The 21,586-nt window shown below is 44.3% G+C and overlaps 1 protein-coding gene across 2 annotated transcripts in view; it reads left to right on the top strand.

Moving 5' to 3' along the window:
• The window catches only part of STXBP1 (syntaxin binding protein 1), a 69,646-nt gene continuing 56,953 nt past the window's right edge, over positions 8,894-21,586 (top strand). For both annotated transcript variants that reach the window (XM_018055812.1, XM_018055814.1), the window contains exon 1: positions 8,894-9,118. In XM_018055812.1, coding sequence (XP_017911301.1) covers positions 9,082-9,118 — 37 coding nt within the window. In that variant the 5' untranslated portion in view covers positions 8,894-9,081. The remainder of the gene's footprint in view (positions 9,119-21,586) is intronic.

Below are 21,586 nucleotides of genomic sequence, written 5' to 3' on the forward strand. Positions count from 1 at the left end.
TCTGGACAATGAGACCCAGGACCAAAGCCTGTCTCCCCTCCTGACCCAGGGATAAGCACCCAAGTTACCTTCAGGGTGGGCAGGTAGTGAAGTCAGATCCCCAAGGGGAACCCCCTTGACTCAGAGAGAGGGAGAGGCAGCTGGTGTGATTCAGGGCAAGGAGCCTGAGGACCAGATTATGCATATGGGAAATGGGGAAACTGCTGTCCAGGAAAGAGGAAAGAAATGACTGGCTGAGGATCCAGGAAGGTGGGACCCTGAGCACTGGACTCCTGGCTCCACCAAGGCTCAGAGTCCAGCTCTGTCTGTACCAGGGTGGGGAAGTCTCTTGGCCCTGATTCTGTGGAGTAAGGTGGGAAGGCAGCTGCTGTCAGGGAGAGGAGTGAGTGGGGAAAAGTGAGGTGGGAAGACAGTAGACAGAAGGAAAGGAGGGAGGGAGGAGGGGAGGGGAGAAGAGGCCAGAAGCCAGAGGGACCAGAAAGACAGCTTGTGTTTAATTTGAATTGGGCAGGGAGGTGGGGGGAGTGAGCATCCCTGCTTTTCTCAGGCTGTGTGTGCTAAGTCGCTTCAGTCGTGTCCAGCTGTTTGTGACCCCATGGACTGTAGTCTGCCAGACTCCCCTGTCCATGGAGATTCTCCAGGCAAGAATACTGGAGTGGGTTGTCATGCCCTCCTCCAGGGGATCTTCCTGACCCAGGGGTTGAACCCTCGTCTCTTATGTCTCCTGCGTCGGCAGGTGGGTTCTTTACCACTAGTGCCACCGGGGGTACTGAGAGCTTATCAGGGTCTGCTTTACCAAATACTAATTCTGGAGGGGTGCATCTGTTAAAAGAAGAGCTCAGGGCACCTTGTCATGAGCTGGGGTGGGGGTTAAGGTGACACTGCAATCCAGTGACGAGGCAATGGTTCTCCCAGACACCCTCAGAGCTAGAGCTTAAAGCTTCGACAAATATGGGGGGCTCTCTTTAAGAATAATAAAACAGAGACTTCCCTGGTGGTTCAGTAACACCCTGTGCTTCCACGGCAGGGCTCTTGGGTTTGATCTCTAGTTGGAGAACTAGGATCTCGAATGCCACATGGCAGGACTAAGAAAAGAAGAGGAAGAAAATTATAAAACCAGAATTAATTACAGAGTTTTGCAAGGGGCCATGTACCCTCCATCTCTGCTCAGAGCCATCTCTGGTTTCTCCTCCCTCAACCTCTGCAACCCAAGTCCCACCTCTTCCAAGGAGCTGGGGAGGTGGGAGCAGGCGGTCCCAAGAGCTTGGACTTGGGGGTCAGACTGATGAAAGAGAATTTACATTTTAAGGCAGGACAAGAAAATTTGTTTAAATAATTTTATTTATTTAGTTATGACTATGCTGGGTCTTCGCTGCCGCCAGGGCTTTTCTCTAGTTGTGGCGAGTGGGGGTTGCTCTCATTATTGCAGAGAACGGACTCTGGAGCACGGGCTCAGGAGTTGTAGCAAAGGGCCTTCACTGCTTCAGAGCATGTGGGATCTTCCCGGATCAGGGATCGAACATGTGTCTCCTGCATTGGCAGGTGGATTCTTTCTTTACTGCTGAGCCACCAGGGAAGCCCCAGGACAAGAAAATTTAAACACAAAATTCTCTCTGTGTCTGTGTGGGCCTCCTCCCTTTCCTTCAGGGTGCAGTGTCTCTGCATTATCCATTAACCAGACCTCCTCAAAGATGGGAGTGCCTACTTGATTATAGAAATCATTTATTTTTCTTCTCTTCTGATGCCAGCAGTGTAACCTCTTAGAAGACTAGCATTATTTCCCAGTTCTGTAAGGGGTCATGGTGACTTACTGCTCACTTTGTTTGGGCTTACCTGGCCTACATGCATTTGGTGAACTTGATGTGAAACATTAGTGCGTCATTTTGATGTATGACGCACGTGTATGTGCCAAGTGGCTTCAGTCGTGTCTGACTCTGCAACTCCATGGACTGTAGCCCACCAACTCCTCTGTCCATGGAATTCTCCAGGCATGAATACTGGAGTGGGTTGCCATGCACTCCCCCAGGGGATCCTCCCGCCCCAGGGAATGAACCCTTGTCTCTTATGTCTCCTGCATTGGCAGGTGGGTTCTTCACCACGATCGCCACCCGGGAAGCCCTGTGATGTAGGATCAGTTCAATTCAGTTCAGTCACTCAGACGTGTCCGACTCTTTGCGACTCCATGAATCGTACACCAGGCCTCCCTGTCCATCACCAACTCCCGGAGTTCACCCAAACTCATGTGCATCGAGTCGGTGATGCCATCCAGCCATCTCATCCTCTGTCGTCCCCTTCTCCTCCTGCCCCAATCCCTCCCAGCATCAAGGTCTTTTCCAATGAGTCAACTCTCCACATGAGGTGGCCAAAGGATTGGAGTTTCAGCCTCAGCATCAGTCCTTCCAGTGAACACGCAGGACTGATCTCCTTTAGGATGGACTGGTTGGATCTCCTTGCAGCCCAAGGGACTCTCAAGAGTCTTCTCCAACACCACAGTTCAAAAGCATCAATTCTTCGGCACTCAGCTTTCTTCACAGTCCAACTCTCACATCCATACATGACCACTGGAAAAACCATAGCCTTGACTAGGTGGACCTTTGCTGGCAAAGTAATATCTCTTCTTTTTAATATGCTGTCTAGGTTGGTCATAACTTTCATTCCAAGGAGTAAGCGTCTTTTAATTTCATGGCTGCAATCACCATCGGCAGAGATTTTGGAGCCCAAAAAAATAAAGTCTGACACTGTTTCCACAGTTTCCCCATCTATTTGCCATGAAGTGATGGGACTGGATGCCATGATCTTCGTTTTCTGAATGTTGAGCTTTAAGCCAACTTTTTCACTCTCCTCTTTCACTTTCTTCAAGAGGCTTTTTAGTTCCTCTTCACTTTCTGCCATAAGGGTGGTGTCATCTGAGGTTATTGATATTTCTCCTGGCAATCTTGATTCCAGCTTGTTCTTCTTCCAGCCCAGCATTTCTCATGATGTACTCTGCATAGAAGTTAAATAAGCAGGGTGACAATATTCAGCCTTGACGGACTCCTTTTCATCTTAAAAAATGTACATGACTGTACCTTTGGCTTCTAACAGGTGGAATGGTTCTCCAAGCTTCTGAGTCTGTCTCTTGCATTACAACCCTCAGTTTGGCTTGAATAAAATTCTCTTTTTCCTTTTTGACTATTAATTGAATTTTCATCCACAAGGCAAACCTGGGCTGACTGTGTAATCCAGGCAAGTCAACTGCGTTCTTGAAACCTCAGTTTTCTCATCCATAAAATGGGAAGGGTATTTACCTCCTCTAGGACCACTGTAAAGATTAAATAAAATAATGCATATAATACTTAGCACAGTGCCTCACATATCATAAGCACTCAATAAATGGCATGCCTGATAGATATATGGTAAGCATTCTATACATGATTATAACAATCATCCAAACTGGTTTCAAGTTGCACTTCAACACATCTTCCAGGAAGCCCTTTTTAAAAAATGACATGTAATATACATCCAATAAAGTGCATAATTAAGTGAGAAGCTCAGTCAGTTTTTACATAAATATGCACCTACGTTGCTACCACCCAGATCAAGACACAGAACATTTCCAGAGCCCCAGGGGCTCCTACTTTTCTCTTCCCAGTCAATGCTTCTTGCTCTCCACCTCCAAGAGATAGTTATTATCCTGATTTCTATTGCCATAGATTAGACTGCTTCTGAAACTTATGCATGGACTCATAGTGTATTCTTTCATTTTATTATAATTCTAAACTAACCGCCACTCCTTACTAAAAAGATCTGTAGCTTCTCAGACTTTGGACTCCATCACATCTGATTCGACTCCTCAGATGTGGACTTTGGACTCCTCTTCCATAAAGATCGTCATGAGTTATTTGTTTCTTAACCATATCAATTGTCGAAAACTTGGCTTTCCAAACATACTGTCATAGAAACGAATGTAGCAGAGTCTAATGGTTAAACTGTGAACTGCTTCCAGCCAGTAGTTTCCAGTGTCCAACACATGCTAAGTATCATTGTGTTTCTCTCCAATATTTAAAACATTCCACTGTGCTCCTACCTGCCGTGGCACCCCAGGCTGCCTCGCAGTTTGGGAACCATGGGCCCAGGCTCTTTTCTTCGATTGGATTTAATGTTCTCTCTCAGCCTCCAGGCTCAACTCAAATGCCACCTTTTCCGTGAAGCTTTCTGTCCCCACCAGCCAAAAGCAAACCATATCTACACCAAATTATTTCTCCAGATGGAATGAACATTTCTTCCTCTGGGATCCCTGGCAATTTAATGGGTAAAAAGCAAGAATTGTTCTCTGATACACAAGATGTAAACAATGTCATATTTCTTTATTTCTTAGAATTGAATACAATTTGGTTGAAGCCCCCCGCTGTTTGCGGTTGCTGAGACTTCATTTGAAGGGTACTTCTGTGTGGCTCTCCCCTTGTTCCTGGGCTGTATCAGGACTATGGGACTTTCACAGTCCAGGCAAAACTGACCTGTTCACACCAGCTGTGTTCAGAGGCTGCCACCACAGTGCTCACCAGTCCATTCAAAAGTGGTTGGCCCTAATCTGCTGCCCCAGAGCAGGCTGAGCAGAGGGACTCATTCCTGGCTCTCAAGATCATGGGGGAAGGTCCTGATGCTCAGTGCCCAGGCTCTCACACCCTGCTCCCTAAAAGCCCTAACCACTCAGAGACTCTATGTGCATGTGGGCTAAGTCAGTGCCCCTCAGAACCTGCTGTTTGGGGGAATCCAACCTCCCCCTTGGGAAGACGTATTAGCTCCCCAGAGTTTGCATGCAGGTAACCTGGGGGCTTAATGTGGCCCTCAGATGTGTTTTGTTTAGCCAGTGTGATTTATTTAAAAAAAAATTAATCCATTACAACAGTTCAACTTACTGGGAGATGCTGAAATTTTTACAGTCATGATCCTTGGTCACTGGATGTACAGCCTTGGTTGGGGCTTGAGTTAGGACCTCTTCCTTCCCACCCCCACTAAGCATGTGTTTCCCTTTTAGCCACATCTATGGTTACATCTGCCTGGCCCCTATAGGCCTTTGAGTTTGACACTCTGGCCTAAGCTTTGAAAAACAAAGCCTTTTTGGTACTGTGTTCCGACCTCAAACAAACACAAAATAACTGTTAACATTCTTTCCAGCAAGGGTGTACCAAACAGAAGCACTCCAGGCTCTACGGCTCTTTGTAGGTGTGTGCGGGGGGGGGGGGGGCGGCGCGGGGGCGGGCGGCGCGGGGTGGCGGGTGGCTGCGCTAGAAACAATTACTTTTTCATTCTCTGCCAGTGGAACTACAGCAACTAAAAAGGCAGGACACCGGAACGCTCCAAAACTATATTCAGCACTGATTTACGCAGACTCCTTTTGTCATTTTTAACGATATAGGTTGCTTAAGGGTATTGGGTCTTTGATAGTTTCCCGCTACTAGATAAAGAACCTTATAAACATTATCTTGTTGAATTCTTTAGAAAATGCTTTTAAAAGAATGCAGCAGAATCTATAAAGGCCCAGACACCAGGAGGAGGGAGTGGGGGTGAACGCGGGATGGAGGGGCGGGTGCAACATAAAAGCAGAAGGGAGGCAGGTGCAAGCCCGAGACTGTCGCGGAGGCTCGGACTCAGGACCCAGGGTACTCCAATGGGCCCCTTGTACGTGGGGGGCCCAAATCAGCAGGTTTGGCGGAGGCAGCTGCACTCAGTTGCTTTTGTCTCTCCCTGGTCCGCCCCATTGCCTACTCTTGGGTCCCTCTCTCACCGCCCCCCGCCCCTCTCGCCTCCCTCCCTCATTCTCAGTCCCTCCATGCAGCTCCCTGTCGCCATTCCCTGACTGCCAGCTTCTCCCATCTCCGTTCTACATCTGTCTCCCCACCTGCCCGGCTCCTGGCGCAGTGGCCAAGCCGCAGGCAGGCTCTACGCCGTCACGTGACTCGAGAGTAAATCACAGGACTCTTCCCACCCCCAGCAGCTGGCCGGCGCTCGGCTCTGCAGAGGCTGCAGGCCGCGCATGCGCAGCTGCCAGCGCACCTGCCCGCTGTGCGGGCGGGACCTCGGACCAGCCCAGGGCATCAAGGGTCCGCAGCCTCGCCGCGCCCTCAGATTGGCCGGGGGCGCGGGGTAGTGGACCCGCGTGGGTCCAGATTTCCAAGAGGTTGCGGTCCAGGCATCCAAACCTGTCCTAAAGTCAGGACACTGGGGCTGCGCCTGGGCGCTGGACGTTCTCCCCTGGGCATCAGAAAGTCAGATCGCAAGTCCCGCTTTTGCGTTTAGAGCCGTGTGACCTTGGGCAAGTGACTTGACCTCCCTGTGCCCCAGAAAAACGGAATAATAATAGCTCAGAGATGTCAAGAGGTCTTGAGCCAGGTTTCACAGAGAGATTCCAATCTGACACTCCTGAGTCAGGGGTTCCTGAGTGAGTCCACAGTCTGTCACCCTACTGGCTTTTCCAGCCATCCTATTTAAAGCAACATCCGTTCTGATTTTTGCCATCCCTAGTAAACATCTCAGGCACACATCGGCAGGAAATAATTTCGTTCTTTGCCCTTTCTTTTACAGGAAATAGGAGCTGCTATGTTTTATTTTCTGTGGCCTTTGAAGAGGCCTCCAGGCAGATTCCAGGCTACCAGAAAGTCCTGGAGCTCTGCAGCAAGGTCTACCCCAGGAGCTTTCCTTCCACACTGTCCCTAACAGTCACATTGGCCCCTCTCTGTTCCTGGAAAAGTCAAACTAATTTCTGACACCTTCTGTATATCTTCCTAGGACACTCTCCCAGTTCCCTCTTGCCACCCTTTGCTCATCTCAGGAAGCCTGCCCTGACTGCACCCTACCTTGTCCACTGAGTCAGGTGCTCTGTCATTCGCCCTCAGAACCTCTGTCCTTCAGCTTCAGCACTTACTAGAACAGTAACTCCTTGATTCCTGTCTGTCTCCTAAGCTAGATTACTGGCTCTTTGAGGGCAATATCTGTTGACACGTCAAGGAGGGACTACGTGGCATCTCTGGTGTGTCCTAGGTCCCTGCAATTTACAAACTATCTCCTACTTTTCCAAAGGCAGCCCAAGGCTATCAGTACCTTCCCTGGGTAAAAAGCAGAGACCAGATATTAAGAGTCGACATATAAACACTGTCCCTCTCTAGGAACCCACAGGAAGGTTCTGTTAGGGTAGACTGGGATGAGAATGAGAAGATGGTCAGATCTTCCTGCCCTGGGGCTGGTGGCTGAACTAGGACGTGTGGCCCCTTGTCCTGGCTTCTGCAGTGTTCACCATGTGACCTTAGGAATGTCCTCCTCTAGGCCTCAACTTCTTTAGTAGTCAGTAGAAAATAATGGTTCAGAATTCAGATTATAAAATTAGATCTTTCATTTGTTACCTATTCAGTTCAGTTCAGTCGCTCAGTCGTGTCCGACTCTTTGCGACCCCATGAATCGCAGCACGCCAGGCCTCCCTGTCCATCACCAGCTCCCGGAGTTCACTCAGACTCACGTCCATCAAGTCAGTGATGCCATCCAGCCATCTCATCCTCTGTCATCCCCTTTTCCTCCTGCCCTCAATCCCTCCCAGCATCAGAGTCTTTTCCAATGAGTCAACTCTTCACATGAGGTGACCAAAGTACTGGAGTTTCAGCTTTAGCATCAGTCCTTCCAAAGAAATCCCAGGGCTGATCTCCTTCAGAATGGACTGGTTGGATCTCCTTGCAGTCCAAGGGACTCTCAAGAGTCTTCTCCAACACCACAGTTCAAAAGTGTCAATTCTTCGGCGCTCAGCCTTCTTCACAGTCCAACTCTCACATCCATACATGATCACAGAAAAAACCATAGCCTTGACTAGACGGACTTTAGCAAGGCACTTATCTTCCCTGAGTCTCAATTTCTTCATCTCTAAAATGTTATATTTCTTAACAATATTAAGAAAAGGACCTAGCTCACAGAGCTATTCCAAGAATGTAATAAGTATTCATTGATTTTTAAGACTAGTTCTCTTGTCCTTTTTGACTTTTGATTGGCTTAACTCATTTTCCTTTGAAGTCAGAGGGGAGCCCTGTCTCATATTTCAGAAGCGATCTCCCCCATAAGTTAAATCTAGCAAAAACTGACATGGGACCACTTTGGTAAACTTGGACTCTAGGAAAGATATACTGACCAGAGTTGTTCCACAGCATAGCCCTATTCGATTTGGGACCTAGGTATTTCTAGATTTTGGTTGCCCAAAGACTAGGATTATGTCTGTCTGCCTTGTACATGGTTGGAGATCCAATGCCTAGAACAGTGGTTTACATACAGTAGTGAGAGAAAAATAAATATTTGCGAATGAATGATGCACAACCTAAGACAAAGTCTAGTGCTCAGTTTCTGAGCCTATTTTTTTTTCACCTGAAAATGGAGATTAAAAACAATGCCCAATTATTGTGATTTAATGAGCTGATGCATCTAAGACTCAGTGGATGGTGGATTTATGGATAATGGGAACCCAAAGAAATAGAGATGGTGTCAATAAAGCTCACGTTACGTTGTCTTGGGGAGTAGGTACTACTAATAAGAGATCTAGCTTCCGAGTTCCTTTTGTGGGCGAGGGGGAGTGAAGGGGGGGCGGTGATGGAAAGCTCCCAGGAGCCCGGGGATTCTGGTGCGGAGGCTGCGGAGAGGACCTTAGGACTCAGCGCGCCGGGAGCGCGCGACGGCCAGGCCGCGCGCGCGGCGCGTGAGGTGAGGGGGAGGGCGCGGCTTTCTCGCCAGCCAGGGACCGCCTCGCGTCCAGCCGCATCTCGGGGGGCGGGGCCGAGCCTCCGGGCCGCAGTGCGATTGGCGGAGGTGCGCGGGTGACGCCGACGGCTGGCGCGAGACCCCGCCCCTCCCGCCGGGCCGGCCTCCGAGCGCGCGCCGGCGGGTCGCCAGCCTCGCTCTGGCTTGGATTGCGCCGCACCCCCGCGCCGCGCCCGCGCGTCAGTCGTTCTCGAGCCGCGGCTGCAGGGGCGGCGGGCGGCATCCAGCCGAGCGCGCCGACGACCCGGGGAGGCGGCGGTGTCTGCGGGCGTCGCGTGAGGAGGCCAGGAGCCCAGAGACTCGCGCGGCGCGATGGCCCCCATCGGCCTCAAGGCGGTGGTCGGAGAGAGTAAGTGGAGTCGGGTTTCCTCCCCGCAGGCGGCGGCTACGGCTCGGTACCTGCCCGCAGCGCGCCCCCCTCGCCGCCTCCGCGCTGGCCTCTCGCTCCTCGCTCGGCCTGAGGCTGCCGGGTTGGGAGGGTCCCGTTATCCCGGCGCCGCCTTCTTCGGAGGGAAGTCCCTCCCGGCCTCCTGCGGCCCTCGTCCCTTCTTCCCCCGCTCTGCTCTTCCCGCATTCCTCCTCCTTCCCCCGCGCCTTCGCCGCATCCCTGACCCCTCGTCGCACCCCTCCCCTCTTGTCCACATCCCTCTCTTGGGTCTTCACCTGCATCTCCCTCCACTCCCATCGCTCCACGTCTCCCCCTTCACCTCGCCTTTACCCCCCTGCGGCCTGTTACCCTCTCCTCTATCCCCCTCCTTCACCCCGAGTGCCTTCTCCCCATTTCCCCCTCTCTTCCTCTCGCCTTCTTTATTCCCCCAAGCTCCTCTATTCCACTCCTCTTTCCATCCCCAGTCCCTCCCTCTTTCCCACCCTCCTCCGTGGAGTCGTGACGTGCCAGATCTCGGCCTGCGTCCTCCTGCCCGCTTCCCCCTAGATCCCTCCCCTGGAGCCGGAGCCGCGGTCCCCCGCCTCAGAGACCCACCTGGGAGCGCCGGCTCCGCGCGCCGCGGCGCTCAGGCGCGCCGCTCGCCCGCCCAGGGGCCAACTCCTTGCAGCGGGAGAGAAGCCTGTTTGTTTCCAAAGGCTTGGCTCTGCCGGGGCCGAGGCCACCCGGCTCCTCCTCCCGAGCCGGGGTCTTGGCTTCGAGGGCGGGGTCTTCTCAGGGTCCTGTACCGTCTTCAATCACCCGGGAGACTGGGAGAGCTCTAGGGTGCGCGGGAGAAGTTGCCCTGCCCAGCACCGCAGTCTACGGACTCCCTGTTCGCAGGACTCAGCCGGGGCTTGCTTTCGGGCCGCGCAAACCCCTGTTACAGGGAGGAAATAGTTGTTCGTGATTTGGATGAAAGGCTTGACGTAAATGGATTTTTAAAAAATGGATGATGGAGATTGTGGGGCTGCAGCGGAGTAAGGGCTGACGGTGGTCATATTTGGAAAACGGCGTCTCTGGTGCTAAGTAAGCTTGGCGATCTTGTGCAGGCAAATAGTGCCTCTTGAATATTTTGGCCGTTATCTTTAACAGAAAACGGGAGAGGATTGCTGTGGGTTTTGCCGTCTTTTTTGGAATCGAGAGAGAATTAAAAGTGGACTTTTCTCTGCGGGAGAGGATAAGAAAGGAAATAGAAAGAAAATGGTGGAAATGACAGTTTCCTTTCCAACGATTCTCTCCAATTAGAGCAATTCCTCTGTCTCTTTCTGGCTGTCAGATGAGATTTTTGACTGTGACGGTCCTTTTGGGCGTCACTGTTTTTTCTTATTCACTCTCTTCGTTGATATATACAAAATATTCCCGGTTATACAACCTTCTCTGACCTATTACTCCAGGAGAAAGTTGTTATAAACACTGAAACCCAAATGAGCAAGTTTTTTAAAAAAGTGTTCACGACAACACCTGCCTACCCCATGCGGTAAATGTTCCAAATCACGTACTTTCTATTTTAAAGGCCAATCAAAGCGTTTAGGACTGGAAGGACCCCTAGGGATCTTCTAATGTCAATACCCTCGTTTTACCCGTGGGAAAGAAATGGAGGCTCAGAGCAGTTAAATGACTTGCCAAAATCAGCGTTAATTAATTTCCTAAAACCTGCTGTCCATTTCCTTGCAACATTAGTTAAAAATAATAATAATAACTTTCTTCATTTTTCTAGGTATACCATTTCCTTCCAATACGCTTTCTAAAGGGTTGTGAAATATGGAATGTTATGTTGAATGTTACATTCCTTCAAATGTTATATTCGAATAAGGTGCTTTTAAAACAAAGTCCTGGAAGCAAGTGTTCTGGACATCACATTTTTGTAGCCTTTTACTGTGACGCTTCTTCATGCAGGTAGACCTACCCGCCCCCCGCCCTGCAATGGCCTTTTTTAGAAACAAGTATCAGAAAAAAAAAAAAAAAAAAAAAACCACCAATATGTCATATGGTCAGAATTTATTTTCTGAAATAAAGCCACTGTTTACAAAAAAAAAAGGCTAATTTTACATGAAATTGGTGAATGTGTAAACAGCATTTCTATAACAATTGAGTTAGGTAAAAATTTTGGAAGAAATATTTTTGCAATTCTTTGTCAGTGACATAAAGAATTCTGTTAACTTTGACTCCTAATTTTGGAAGGGGTTTCTAGCTTTGCTTTTTTTCCTCTAAAAAAATAAAGCAAAGATTTTTTTTAACCAACATCCCAGTTTAAACGTCACCTTCACAACCTGGTCTTCCTAGTCTAAAAATTAACACCTCGTAGTCACTGTTTATCATACTCCCTGATTTTATTTTTTTCATTACACTTAAAATTAGTTTTTTGGGTTGTTTTTTGCTTTTGGTACTTGTTTGATTGTTTCATCCCCTTGAATGTTGCTTCTGGGAGAGCATGGGTCTTTATCTAATATGTTCATCCCTGTTCAGTTCAGTTCAGTCACTCAGTCGTGTCTGACTCTTTGCGACCCCATGAATCGCAGCACGCCAGGCCTCCCTGTCCATCACCAGCTCCGGGAGTTTACTCAAACTCATGCCCATTGAGTTGGTGATGCCATCCAATCATCTCATGCTCTGTTGTCCCCTTCTCCTGCCTTCAATCTTGCCCAGCATCAGGGTTTTTTCAAATGAGTCAGTTCTTCACATCAGGTGACCAAAGTATTGGAGCTTCAGCTTCATCATCACTCCTTCCAATGAATATTCAGGACTGATTTCCTTTAGGATGGACTGGTTGGATCTCCTTGCAGTCCAAAGGACTCTTAAGAGTCTTCTCCACAATTCAAAAGCATCAATTCTTGGGCACTCAGCTTTCTTTATAGTCCAGCTCTCACATCCATACATGACTACATGATTCATCCCTGTATCCCATACCAAAAACTGTCGGTGGCTGGTCATAGTTGGCTGTCAATAGATATTCACGGAATGAATCAGTGTTTTTAAGGATATGTTCGAGAGCAAGGTAAATGTAGCTTGTGGCTTCCTGTCCTATCTTTCTTGTCATATCTTTCAATGTACATGAGTTTGAGTAAGCTCCAGGAGTTGGTGATGGACAGGGAGGCCTGGCGTACTGCAGTCCATGGAGTCGGACAGAGCTGGACAGGACTGAGCGACTGAACTGAGCTGAACAGGGATGAATATATTAGATAAAGACCCATGCTCAGTGGGTGACAATAGGTACAGGTACAGCAGAAGTAGAGGATATGGGTCAGTGTTAGCTGTTCATTCAACAGAGATCTGTTCAGAGCCTGGTAGCAATTATGAGGGAATACAGGGACACTCAAATATGGGACCATTTCACACTGTTGTGACAGACACAGACAATCCTGTGCCCCCTTTCATGTCACTCTGCTGATACACTTAGGGTATAACCAGTTATCGTGCTTCTTTGTGGTCTCACCCAACTAGACCAGAAGCTCTTTGAGGGAAGAATAGGATCTCCTCTTATTCTTAAATCTGTCTTTAGTGTGACAATTAGTACTTCATCCTTATAAATGTTGGATGAATCTTTATGTATAATAATTCAGAGACAAAACTCTGGATTTGGACCACCTGGAATAAAATTCTGGTCTACTACTTAGCTGTGTGGTTTTGGCAAATAATGGAATCCTTTTGTGCCTCAGTTTCTCCATCTATAAAATGGGTAATAATAGCACCTACCTTCTGTGGTTCTATGAGTTTTACAAGAAATAGTGCTGGCATAGCATCTAATACAGTTTTTGATGCTTTTGAACTGTGGTGCTGGAGAATACTCTTGAGAGTCCCTTGGACAGCAAGGAGACCAAACCAGCCAATCCTAAAGGAAATCATCCATGAAACTTCATTGGAAGGGCTGATGCTGAAGCTCCAATACTTTGGCCACCTGATGTGAACAGCTGACTCGTTGGAAAAGACCCTGATGCTGGGAAAATTTGAGGGCAGGAGGAGAAGGGGATGACAGAGGATGAGATGGTAGGATGGCATCATCGACTCAATGTACATGAGTTTGAGCAAACTTGGGGAGATTGTGGAGGACAGAGGAGCCTGGTGTGCTGTATGCAGTCCATGGGGGTCGCAAAGAGTCGGACACAGCTTAGCGACTGAACAATGAAACAGTTCTTTTAGTCAATCTTATCATTATGACAAGATCCACAAGAGTGTCAGTACAAATGTTAGAGGATTTCAAGAAGAGATAGGCTGCCTGTATCCTGTGGGGCCACAGTTTTGGGGGAGAAAGTGAAGTCTTGGGTAAAATTCCTGAGTGAAGTGCAGATGAGCTGGAAAATGGAAGAATAGACCTGAAGAACATATGGATGATTAGTAACCACATGCAACTTCTGTTTCCCATTCTGCTCATTTCTTTACTTTTTCCCCTTTAATTTCTGTCTATAAATGTAGGGTTTTGTTTTTTCTGCTCTCTACTTTGTAAAGAGATTGCAAGAGAAAGGAGAATTTCATTCTCTACCCACCCGCCCACCACCCACTGCCCCGCCAGGCATTCTCTGTCTACTTCATGTTAATGGATGATGTTTCAGTTATGTCAATCCATGCTGTAATTTACAAATCCAAATTTTACTCTTGTTCCCTGAAGTTTTGTCAGAGTGTTTCAAAGATTCAAGAATTACAAAATGTATTGCTTTTCTTGTTTCCTAACTATTAGCAGTTTGTCCCCACGTTAGTTTATAAGAATCACATTCTTTGGGAAGAGAATGTAGTTTCAGTTTTGGAGGAGATTGTGGGTACGTAAAATGCTACCTTTTTCAGATGGGGCCATGAGTCATAGGATGTGTCAGAAGTTGAGAAAACACCTAGATTGAAGCAATTTTCATTCATTCTTATACTTTTTTTTTTAAAAAAAAAGCTTAGATCACATACTTGAAATATATTAAATATATGTCATATTTTTTCCATTTTAAGGTATAATTTGCATAGGTCTTCCCTGGTGGCTCAGTAGTAAAAGAACCCACCTGCCAAGCAGGAGATATGGGTTCCAGCCCTGATACCCTGGAGAAGGAAATGGCAACCTACCCCAATATTTTTGCCTGGGAAATCCCATGGACAGAGGAACCTGGCAGGCTACAGTTCATGGGGTTGTAAAAGAGCTGGGCATGACTTAACAGCTAAACAACAACAAAAAATAATTGGCCCAGGTAAAATTTACCCTTCTTAGTGAACAGTTCTTCAAATTTCAGATTTACCTGCCATCATATGACCACCACAGTAATCAAAATACAGAGCAGGTCATCACTCCCTGAATTCCCTTGTGCTACCACCCGCAGCCCCTGGTGAGCACTGAATGTCGTTAACAGTGGAGTCATACCCTGCAAAGCTTTTTGAATGTGCCTTCTTTAACTTACCATAGCGCATTTGAGAATCATCCATATTGCATGTATCCGTAGTTTGCCCCTTCTCATTGCTGGTTGCTTGTCTGTTGTGTGAATATGCAACAATTTGTTTCTCCATTCTTCAGCTTAAGGACATTTGAATTATTCCAGCTCTGGGGCAATTGCAAATACTTCTATAATGTTTCTAGAAGCATTCACAGGTGTTGTGTGAACATATCACTTGGATATATATATATATACACACACGCACACACTTAGGAGTGGGATTAATAGGTTGTGTGGTAAGTGTGTATTTAACCTTACAAGAAACTGTCAAATTATTTTCCAGAGTGGCATAACCATTTTACAGTTTTTACCAGCATCCTTGTTAGTCCTTGGTATTGTCAGTTTAAAAAATTCTAGCCCTTTTCCTAGTTAGTTGTATCGCATGATTTTAGTTGTCATTTTTCTAATGACTAATGGTGTTAAGCATTTTTTCTTGTATTTATTTGCCATCTGTATCTTCTTTGGTGGAACATCTAAATTTTTGCATATTTTTAACTGGGTTATCTGTTTTCTTACTATTGATTTTTTGAGAGGTTTTCTATGTATTCTGGGTATCTGTCTTTGTTAGATACATGAATTACAAATATTTCCTCACAGTTTGTGACATGTCTTTTCATTCTATTAACAGTATTTTTCAAATAGAAGAAATTCTAAATTTTTATGAAGTCCAGTTTATCCATTTTTTCTTTTATGAATTGTACTTTTGGTATCCTATCTAAGAAATCTTTACATAATCCAAATTCACAAAGATTTCCTGTTTTTTTTTTCTGTTTTCCTGTGGATGTTTTATAGTTGTAGGCTTTATATTTTAGTCTTTGATCTATTTTGAGTTAATCTTATATATTGTGAATCATGATCAAAGTTCATTTTTGTGTATATGTAAATGTTTTTGGTTTTCATTTTTGTGTACATGTAAATATTTTTGTCTGTGAGTGTCCAGTTGTTCCAGCACCATTTGTTGAAAGGACTATCCTTTTTCTTTATTGAATTGTCTTTGTTCTTTGTTGAGAATCAATTGACCATCTTTGGGTGGGTCTATTTTTGGACTTCTTGTTCTGTTTCCTTGATCTTTATGTATGCTTTCACTAACCCACTATGACTCAATTACTGTAGCTTTAAAGTAAGACTGGAAACCAGAGATTGTGAGTCCTCCAGCTTTGTTTTTCTTTTTTAAAATTGGTTTTGTTCTTTTAGTTCATTTGCTTTTCCATATAAATTTTAGAATGAGCTTGTTGATTTCTATTTAAAAAATTCCTCTGGCATTCTGTTTGGAATTGTCTTGAATCTGTAGATCACTTTGAGAATTGACATTTTAAATTTACTTTTATTTTTTATTTTTTTTAAATTTACTTTTAGTATCTTAGTTTCTTTTCTATATTTCAGAGTGAAAATAAAAATTATTAGCTTCACAAATAAGGGAGCAACAGTATGGTAAGCAGAATTGCAGATAGTTTAGCACAGTTGCAGAATACAAAGTCAATTTACAAAAATATATTGTATGTCTATATACTAGCAATGAACAATTAGGAATTGAAATCTAAATTAGTATCATTTAGAGTAGAACAAAAAACATGAAATACTTGGGTGTAAATTGAAAAGAATGTGTTCCACATCTGCATGCTGAAAGCTACAAACACTGATGAAAGATATCAAAGCTTAAATAGATGAAAAGATATACTATATTCATGGATTTTAAAAATTTATGCTATATTTATTATTTTTGAAATATGTTTTCAGTTCCTAGGTAGATACCTAGGAACAGAATTGCTGGGAAATGTAACTAACTTTTTGAGGCCCTGCTAAACTGTTTTCCAAAGTGACTGCACCACTACCAGTGTATAAGGGTTCCTATTTCATAATATCTTAGCACATGTTATTATCTGTCTTTTTTATTATAGTCATCCTAGTTGTCTTGAAGTGGTGTCCCATTGTGGTTTTGATTTGCATTTCAAAAGGCAATGCCAAAGAATGCTCAAACTACCCCACAGTTGCACTCATCTCACATGCTAGTCAAGTAATGCTCAAAATTCTCCAAGCCAGGCTTCAGCAATACATGAACCGTGAACTCCCTGATGTTCAAGCTGGTTTTAGAAAAGGCAGAGGAACCAGAGATCAAGTTGCCGACATCTGCTGGATCATGGAAAAAGCAAGAGAGTTCCAGAAAAACATCTATTTCTGCTTTATTGACTATGCCAAAGCCTTTGACTGTGTGGATCACAATAAACTGTGGACAATTCTTCAAGAGATGGGAATACCAGACCACCTGACCTGCCACTTGAGAAACCTATGTACAGGTCAGGAAGCAACAGTTAGAACTGGACATGGAGCAACAGACTGGTTCCAAATAGGAAAAGGAGTACGTCAAGGCTGTATCTTGTCACCCTGCTTATTTAACTTCTATGCAGAGTACATCATGAGAAACGCTGGGCTGGAAGAAGCACAAGCTGGAATCAAGATTGCTGGGAGAAATATCAATAACCTCAGATATGCAGATGACACCACCCTTATGGCAGAAAGTGAAGAGGAACTAAAAAGCCTCCTGATGAAAGTGAAAGAAGAGAGTGAAAAAGTTGGCTTAAAGCTCAACATTCAGAAAACGAAGATTATGGCATCTGGTCCCATCACTTCATGGGAAATAGATGAGGAAACAGTGGAAACAGTGTCAGACTTTCTCTTTTGGGGCTCCCAAATCACTGCAGATGGTGATTGCATCCATGAGATTAAAAGACGCTTACTCCTTGGAAGGAAAGTTATGACCAACCTAGATAGCATATTCAAAAGCAGAGATATTACTTTGCCAACCAAGGTCCAGCTAGTCAAAGCTATGGTTTTTCCAGTGGTCATGTATGGATGTGGGAGTTGGACTGTGAAGAAGGCTGAGTGCCGAAGAATTGATGCTTTTGAACTGTGGTGTTGGAGAAGACTCTTGAGAGTCCCTTGGACTGCAAGGAGATCCAACCAGTCCATTCTGAAGGAGACCAGTCCTGGATGTTCATTGGAAGGACTGATGCTGAGGCTGAAACTCCAGTACTTTGGCCACCTCACATGAAGAGTTGACTCATTGGAAAAGACTCTGCTGCTGGGAGGGATTGGGGGCAGGAGGAGAAGGGGACGACAGAGGATGAGATGGCTGGATGGCATCACCGACTCGATGGACATGAGTTTGGGTGAACTCCGGGAGCTGCTGATGGACAGGGAGGCCTGGTTTGCTGAGATTCATGGGGTCACAGAGTAGCACACGACTGAGCGACTGAACTGAACTGAATGGCTAGTGATTCTGAACATTTTTTCAGATACTTGTTGACAATTTAGGGCTTCCCTGGTGGCTCAGATGGTAAAGAATCCGCCTGCAATGCGGGAGACCTAAGTTCCATCCCTGGATTGGGAAGATCCCCTGCAGAAGGGAATGGCTACCCACTCCAGTATTCTTGCCTGGAGAATTCCGTGGACAGAGGAGCCTGGTAGGCTACAGTCCTTGGTATCCAAAAGAGTCAGACACAACTCAGTGACTAACACTTTCACTTTCATTGACCGTGTATATCTTCTTTGGAGAGGTGTCTACACAAACACTTGGCCCATTTTTAAATTAGATTGTTCAATTTGCATTTTAACCCACATGTTATTTTCATTTGAAATTACTGTTTTTACTCTACTTTTTAAATGTAAGGGTGGAAAGCCTCGATGAATAAGTATACACTTCAATCTGACCAGTTTGCCTGTTTCTTTAATCTTCTACCTTCTTTATTTTTCTGTTTAGTTTTAGTAGAAATGACTTATTCTTGTTACAACTATCATCCTGTGCCCATTCAGACAGTTCATTTAAATTTTAAAAATTGTTGAATGCTCCAATTGAATCTTCATTCCGAGTTTATTAATTAAAAGTGTCATAGTTTTGAAATGCCTCACTTTTAAAAAGGATTCTAATATGGTAGTCTTACAGTTAATACAAGTAATTTGTTAGTTAACAATTGTCATAAGAATTACAATGATACAAGACATTAGTCTGATGTAAGCGTACGGAGGTTAGAGAAAGTTTCCATAAGGAAGTGATATCCAACTTACTTCCTTTCAGTTCCAGCTTATTTTGAGTTTTTGTTTCATTTTGTTCGTTTTTTAAAATTTATTTTTAATTGAAGTATAATTGCTTTACAATGTTGTGCTGGTTTCTGCTACATAACATTGTGAATCAGCCATAAGAATACATATATTTCCCCTCCTTCTCTCCTACCCATCCCCAAATTTGTTTTGTTTTTAAAATTAGGATTAACTACTGGTTTAGTTTCTTTTGAAATGACCATATAGTTATTCTCATTTAATCTAGTAATGTAATATAATTAATTATAATATTGAGCAATCCTTATATTCTGAAATAAACTTTCTTGATAGACACGCACTATTTTTCAGGAGTGAGAAATTCTGATGCAGAATTTATTCTGCTTATTATTTTGCTTATTAAATTCTGCTTAATATTTTTGCATTTATATTCATTAGTATTGGAGCCTTCTTGCTGCTCTTTGATCATTCCAGGTATGTTACCATCTCAGGGCTTTGCATTTGTTGTTATCTGTGTCTAAAATGTTCTTTCACGTATCTGCGTGCTTGTTCCCTTAATTAGGTCCCTGGTCAAAGGCTACCTCACCAGTGAGCTCTTCTCTGATTATATAAAACTGAAATTTATATAATTTTCATCCCCCTCACCATGCTGAATTGTCAAATCTGACATTTCACACTTACTGTTTTATTTGTCTGCTTATCCTGGCCTCCACGAGCCCAATGTAAGTTCTATGAGAGCATAGACTTGTTTTGTTCATTAATATAGCCCCAGCATCTAAAACAGTGCTGGCCCATAGTGGACACTCAATAAATATTTGGAATGAACAACTAAATACTATGTATTTTATATGTATATTATATATATATAATATATATTATATATATGTGATTCCTCTCTCTCTCCCTCTCTGTCTGTGTCTCTTTCTCTGTCTTTCATCTTTTTCAGATCTTCTGCATCAGAATTTCTCACTCCTTCAATGTATTGAATTGGGAAGTTTCTTATCTTTTTTGTGTGTTCCAGAATAGATCAAATAATATGGACATTCCTTTCCCTGAATGTTAGGAATGATTTATCCATAAACATTTTTGAATTTGCTGCTTTTTAGAGGGAAGAGGATAAATATTTGCCAGTCTTTTAAATGTATTTGATTACTATTTATTTATTCTGTATCAATTGAATCAATTTTGGCAATTTCTATTTTCTTATAAAAATAGGCCTTTCAACCTAAAATTCTCAAACTTATTAACATTGAACTAGATTTGTATAATTTAAATAATATCTTCTGTATCAGTAGTTATGATCTTTTCTCATTCTACCCTGTTAGTAGTAGTATTTTCATGGAAGGAGATTTGTCTGTTTTGTCTTTTTGAAAAATCTGTTTCTTCCTTCTGTGGTGTGTGTCTGTGTGTATGTGTTCTTATTCTAATTTCTTGAATCAAACACTTGGTTATTTTTTCTAATAAAAGCATCTAAGGATATTAGTCTTCATTTGAGTACAGCTTTGACTGAATCCCATAGGCTCCCTCCCTATAACCCCTCCCAAGTCTCTTAACATGCAGTATTCTTAGTTGTGGACTAGCTGTTACTCTTGTGATAGGGTGATAAGTAGTTTAATCTGGGGTAAAATTTCCATAAGAAGTGGTTTGGGACTCAGGGATCATCCATGTGTTACCCATCAGATGTAAGAGAGCATATCTGCCACAAAAGCCAAAAAGGGCTTTTTGAATGTGCACTAAAAGATTTTCCCTCTGGCGTTCTTGGCACACAGCACCTCTTAGACAAACAGGTATTTGGCTGCTAATGAAGAATCTTTTCTTTAGTGGAGTAGTCAGGCCAAATCTTACAGTTATCACTGGCAACTCAACAGCCATAAATCGTGAACCTTAGTCCTGTGGCTCGCCTCTATGAGAAGTGCTCATACAACCCCCAGGGCCATCCTCTGATTTGATTGCTCCAGTCAATTGCTTCTGAGCAGGGCTGTTGCTGGAACTAAAGTTAGGGTGAGATAGCCAAGACTTCTTCTTCTTTTTTTTTTTCATCTTTTTTTTTTTGGCTGTGCTGGGTCTTCCTTGCAGCGCACAGGCTGTCCTTGCCGCATGTGGGTGTCTGTAGTTGTAGCTTGTAGCTTAGTTGCCCCTTGGCATATGGGATCTTAGTTCCCCAACCAGGGATCAAACCCACATTCCCTGCATTGGAAGGCAGATTCTTAACCACCGGACCACCAAGGAAGTCATCAAGACTTCATTTGAATTTCAGCAAGTATGAGTTTTACTTGCTTATTGTCACCAGGGTTTTTTTTTTTTTAATTAAAAAAAATTTTTTTTAATCAATGAAAGTGGTGTCGTGGAGTGGAAAGAGTTCTGGTCAGACAGAACATCTAGCTGACAGCCCCAGTTCCAACCCCTAGTGACTGGGTAACCTGGACATGTTATTTAACCTCTTTGTCAATTGGAAATTCTAATCCCAGCATCACAGAATTCTTTTAAGCCTGCATTAAATAATAATACAAACAATTGCTCAGAAAACAATGAGTCTCTGTAGGGGGTTGTTATTATTTTACAGTTATAATTACTGAGATAAGCTTGTCTGCTCAAGGTTATGAATAAAACCTTAGCAGAGTCAAGGAGGCACATCTCTTATAGTTTTGATAGGCACAGGGTCTGATAATTGCCAGGTAACAGCTAGTCGTTGCCCACTCAGTGCTCTTTGGGAAAGTTTGTGTTGGTTGAAACAATTGCTTCTGAGATACACTGATCTGATCTTAATATATGTCTCTGGGGCAGAGTAAGAACTACTAATGGCTCAAATTACATGCTGTCACAGAGCAGATCTCCAGAATTCCTTTCCTTCTGTTTCTCACAGGCCATTGACATTTCACTTTAAATGTCTGCTAATGATTTGGCCTAAGAGCTGAACTGGTAGGAAGTGAATGAG

Source organism: Capra hircus, chromosome 11 (genome assembly GCF_001704415.2).
Source record: "Capra hircus breed San Clemente chromosome 11, ASM170441v1, whole genome shotgun sequence".
NCBI classification, from domain to species: domain Eukaryota; kingdom Metazoa; phylum Chordata; class Mammalia; order Artiodactyla; family Bovidae; genus Capra; species Capra hircus.